We start from the raw sequence: 5,203 nt of genomic DNA, 5'->3' as shown, positions 1-5,203 counted from the left end.
ACTTTAATAAACATAACTGAATTTATTTTAGAGAAAACTTTGTTAAAAACAGTTTCTGCTCTGAGGTCAACTAAAACTAAAATAAATCAGATATGAAACTGATGTGAAACAAACTGTTTAAGGTTTAATATTTTTAAACTTATTGTTTGGTAAAATATATTTCTGTGTGTTTTTGAACAATGAAACAGATTAAATGTAGTTTTGTTTCTTTTCAGAGCGATGACATCATCCCTCCTCCTCCTCCTGCTGCTGGCAGCTCAGACTGCAGGTGAACTCACCTGAACCTTTTTCACTTTTATTCAACATTTATTAAATGTTATAAAATCAAATCAACACTTTTTATAGTTGTGGCTTCGATCCACAACCAGTTGACCTGATGTTTTAGCTGATTGTTTACAGTAAAAACAGGATGAGTTTAACCTTAACAACAGAGACATGGAGCTAAAGCTGTTTTCAGTAAAACAAGCAGAATAACTTCCTGAAAGTAGCAACAGCTAGCCTCATAATGCTAACATAAAGACAGCTAGAAACAGTAAAACACTAGATACGAGCTAAAATGATCAAATGCTGGCTAAAAGTAGCAACAGAGGTGAATACAGCTAACCAAAAAGTTAGCTTCACCAACCACTAATCTGCTAAACAAGAATCTTAGCTCCACTAATGCTAAACCAAATTAACAGAAGCTAATGCTAAACTAAATTAGCAGAGGCTAATGCTAAACCAAATTAACACAAGCAAATGCTAAACCAAATTAGCAGAAGTTAATGCTAAACCAAATTAGCAGAAGCTAATGCTAAACCAAATTAGCAGAGGCTAATGCTAAACCAAATTAGCAGATGCTGATGCTAAACCAAATTAACAGAAACTAATGCCAAACCATATTAACAGAAGCAAATGCTAAACCAAATTAGCTGAAGCTAATTCTAAATGAAATTAACAGAAGCTAATGCCAAACCAAATTATCAGAAGCTAAATCTAAACCAAATTAGAAGAAGCTAATGCCAAACCAAATTAGCAGAAGCTAATGCTTATCCAAATTAACAGAAGCTAATGCTAAACCAAATTAAGAGAAGCTAATGCTAAACCAAATTAAGAGAAGCTAATGCTAAACCAAATTAGCAGAAGCTAATGCTCAATTAAATTAACAGAAGCTAATGCTAAAACAAATTAGCAGAAGCTAATGCCAAACCAAATTAGTAAAAGTTAATGCCAAACCAAATTATCAGAAACTAATGTCAAAACAAATTAGCAGAAGCTAATGCTAAACCAAATTGGCAGAAGCTAATGCCAAACCAAATTAACCGAAGCTAATGCCAAACCAAATTAGCAGAAGCTAATGCTAAACCAAATTATCAGAAACTAATGTCAAACCAAATTGGCAGAAGCTAATGCTAAACCAAATTGGCCGAAGCTAATGCCAAACCAAATTAACCGAAGCTAATGCCAAACCAAATTAGCAGAAGCTAATGCTAAACCAAATTAGCAGATGCTAATGCTAAACCAAATTAACAGAAACTAAAACCAAACCAAATTAACAGAAGCAAATGCTAAACCAAATTAGCTGAAGCTAATGCAAAACGAAATTAACAGAAGCTAATGCCAAACCAAATTATCAGAAGCTAAACCTAAACCAAATTAGCAGAAGTTAATGGTAAATCAAATTAGCAGAAGCTAATGCTAAACCAAAATGACAGAAGTTAAAGCTAAACCAAATTAGCAGAAGCTAATGCTTATCCTAATTAACAGAAGCTAATGCTAAACCAAATTAACAGAAGCTAATGCTAAACAAAATTAGCAGAAGCTAATGCTAAACCAAATTGGCAGAAGCTAATGCCAAACCAAATTAGCAGAAGCTAATGCCAAACCAAATTAGCAGAAGCTAATGCCAAACCAAATTAACCAAAGCCAATGCTAAACAGAAGCAAATGTTAAACCAAATTCACAGAAGCTAATGCTAAACCAAATTAAGAGAAGCTAATGCTAAACCAAATTAACAGAAGCTAATGCTAAACTAAATTAACGGAAGCTAATGCTAAACCAAATTAGCAGAAGCTAATGCCAAACCAAATTAGTAAAATCTAATGTCAAACCAAATTAGTAAAAGCTAATGCCAAACCAAATTAACCGAAGCTAATGCCAAACCAATTTAACCGAAGCTAATGCCAAACCAAATTAGCAGAAGCTAATGCTAAACCAAATTAGCAGAAGCTAATACTAAACCAAATTAGCAGAAGCTAATGCTAAACCAAATTAACAGAAGCAAATGTTAAAACAAATCACAGAAGCTAATGCTAAACCAAATTAAGAGAAGCTAATGCTAAACCAAATTAGCAGAAGCTAATGCTAAACTAAATTAACAGAAGCTAATGCTAAACNTTAAGAGAAGCTAATGCTAAACCAAATTAGCAGAAGCTAATGCTAAACTAAATTAACAGAAGCTAATGCTAAACCAAATTAGCAGAAGCTAATGCCAAACCAAATTAGTAAAATCTAATGCCAAACCAAATTAGTAAAAGCTAATGCCAAACCAAATTATCAGAAACTAATGTCAATCGAAATTAGCAGAAGCTAATGTCAAACCAAATTAGCAGAAGCTAATGCTAAACCAAATTGGCAGAAGGTAATGCTTAACCAAATTGGCAGAAGGTAATGCTTAACCAAATTGGCAGAAGCTAATGCCAAACCAAATTAACCGAAGCTAATGCCAAACCAAATTAGCAGAAGCTAATACTAAACCAAATTAGCAGAAGCTAATGCCAAACCAAATTAACAGAAGCTAATGCTAAACCAAATTAGCAGAAGCTAATGCTAAACCAAATTAACAGAAGCTAATGTCAAACCAAATTAACAGTAGCTAATGTCAAACCAAATTAGCAGAAGCTAATGCTAAACGAAATTAACAGAAGCTAAGCTAATGCTAAACCTAATTAGCAGAAGCTAACGTTAAGATGAGCGTCAGTACCTGTTGTTGTTTTCTGTTGGTTTAATTTGAAGGTGAGTGGAATCTGTGGTTAATCAATCAGAGTTATAACTAATTTAACTCTTTCAGAATAAAAGCATTTATTTGATCAACTTTGTATGTTTTTTTAATACGATTCGAAGTTAGTCAACAACAAACAGCAAATCTTTTCTCTACCATGTTTTAGATGCAGTTTTGTTTTGTATTCTTTATTTGAATATTGTTAAATACTTTAGTTATTTTTGACGCTCCTAGTTTGAAGTTTAGCAACTAAAGATGCTACATGCTAACACACACGGTGCCTGACATGTCCAGCACTGCTTGTAAGAGGTGATAGTTTTGATTTAAGATAAATTGTATAAAAATATAAGTTTTTCCATGTAATTTTTTAGTGGAGTTAGTGGAAGCTAATCGACGTCACTGATGGTTTCTAAAGTTAGCAAAAATCTAATCTGCTAAAAAAGAAGCTAGTTCCGCTATTAGCTAGTTAGCAGAACTGTACTCACCAGGAACTAAGAAAGTTTAAGCTAGAAATGTCAGAATTTGTGAAAATATAATCCATTTAAAGAAAATGTGGAACTTAAATTCATTTGTTTTTTCAGAAACAAAAGAATAAAATTTAAAGTTAGTGTTGTTCTTTCCCTGCAGTGTTGGTCCTTTCTCAAACACCAGCGTTGCTGTAAATAACCCTAACGTTCAGCAGGTAACAGTTGTCATATTTTCCTCTCTCTAACAGCAGCTGACCCAGTGAACAACACCGGCACTAGTTTTATTGCAGTTTTTCCTGAAAACATCGCCTACTATCACCCCACAAACCCACAGAACCAGATCTGGGTCACTGCTTTATACAACGCCACAACGGTCACCGTCAGTCCGACGTCCAGCACCAGTTCACCCCAGCTGAGCGTCAATCAGTCCCAGAGTTTCGATCTGGATCAGGAGCTCATGAGGAACCTATCTGTGGAAGCTTTCGGGGTCTCTAACAGCGTAGTGAACATAACCAGTGACAAACAGATCGTGGTCCAGGCCTTCAGCATTAAAAAGAAAAGTGTGCAGACCGCTGTGCTCGTACCCACAGATAAACTCGGCACCAAGTACTTCATCCCACCCGTACCTGTGATCTCCGGGACCACCGATGACCCGAACGTGAACGTCACTGAGAGAAGTCCGTTCAGGCTCATCATCATCAACCCGACCGATACAAACACGGTGACGGTTAAAGGATCAGCTGCCAGCTCTGTGACTCTGCAACCGGGCCAAGTCTCCCAGAGCTGGGTGCCAAACAACCAGGTGCCCAGGTGGGTCGAAGCAGAGAAACCCATCGCGGTCCTCTTCAGCCATCCATGTGCCATGCAGACCAACTGCACCTGCGGCCTTCTGACGGCCATGTTGCCCCCAGCCAGGAACCAAACGGTGAGGTTCCCCGTTCCCTCGGTTCTGGCTCAGAACGCCTCGGTGCTCCTGTCGGACGGAGGATCCCGTGAAGCCAAACCCTTCAATCCAGACTCTGACTCTGCCGTGGTGCAGTCCTCAGGCACCGCCATTCTGTACCGACCCGGTCTACTCCTCACCCTTATCCCAGAGACAGAGTTCGCCAGCTGCTTCTCTATCTTCACTGTCCCGTCCAAGACAAACTTTGCTATCATCGTGGTCCTCAAAGACTCCACCAGCGGGATTTACGTCGGAAACAGTCTCCTGGACGCTGCGGTGTGGCAGGACCTGAAGGGAACCGAGTACGTCTCGACCAATTACAGCCTGACCCAAAACACCGTCATCTGGCACAACTCCTCCAAGATGGCCGTCTATGTAGTGGGATACGAGGGTTCTGATTGGTTTGGGAACCCGGCGCCTGTCATCAGTACCACTCCAGGTATGAACACCACAGAATTACAGAGGTCAGAGGTCAGCGAATCCCTCTGGACCTAGAAGAGTCCAGCTCAACAACTTATCAAGCTTCAAGGTTGATAAAAGCTTCATTTAGTCATTCAGATGGATTTAAAGATGTTTCACTGTTCACCATTTCCCCTAGTTCACCACACATCAGCTGGAAGAACAGACAGGAAGTAGCTCTGACAGGAACAGGAAGTAGCTCTGACAGGAACAGGAAGGAGCTCTGACAGGAACAGGAAGTAGCTCTGACGGGAAAAGGAATTAGCTCTGACTGGAACAGGAAGGAGCTCTGACGGGAACAGGAAGGAGCTCTGACGGGAACAGGAAACAGCTCTGACGGGAACAGGAAGTAGC

At 38.9% G+C, this 5,203-nt stretch overlaps 1 protein-coding gene across 1 annotated transcript in view; it reads left to right on the top strand.

Moving 5' to 3' along the window:
* Nucleotides 1–215: 215 nt before the first annotated feature.
* Nucleotides 216–5,203, top strand: part of LOC106537072 (uncharacterized) — a gene marked incomplete at its 5' end in the record, with an annotated part of 14,976 nt that continues 9,988 nt past the window's right edge. Inside the window, 2 exon segments of the mRNA XM_014034437.1 lie at nt 216–268; nt 3,696–4,829. Coding sequence (XP_013889891.1) covers nt 220–268; nt 3,696–4,829 — 1,183 coding nt within the window.

Source organism: Austrofundulus limnaeus, unplaced genomic scaffold, assembly GCF_001266775.1.
Source record: "Austrofundulus limnaeus strain Quisiro unplaced genomic scaffold, Austrofundulus_limnaeus-1.0 Scaffold2118, whole genome shotgun sequence".
Lineage (NCBI taxonomy): Eukaryota > Metazoa > Chordata > Actinopteri > Cyprinodontiformes > Rivulidae > Austrofundulus > Austrofundulus limnaeus.
Note: the sequence above shows the minus strand (reverse complement) of the source record. Positions and strands in the feature narration are given on the sequence as shown.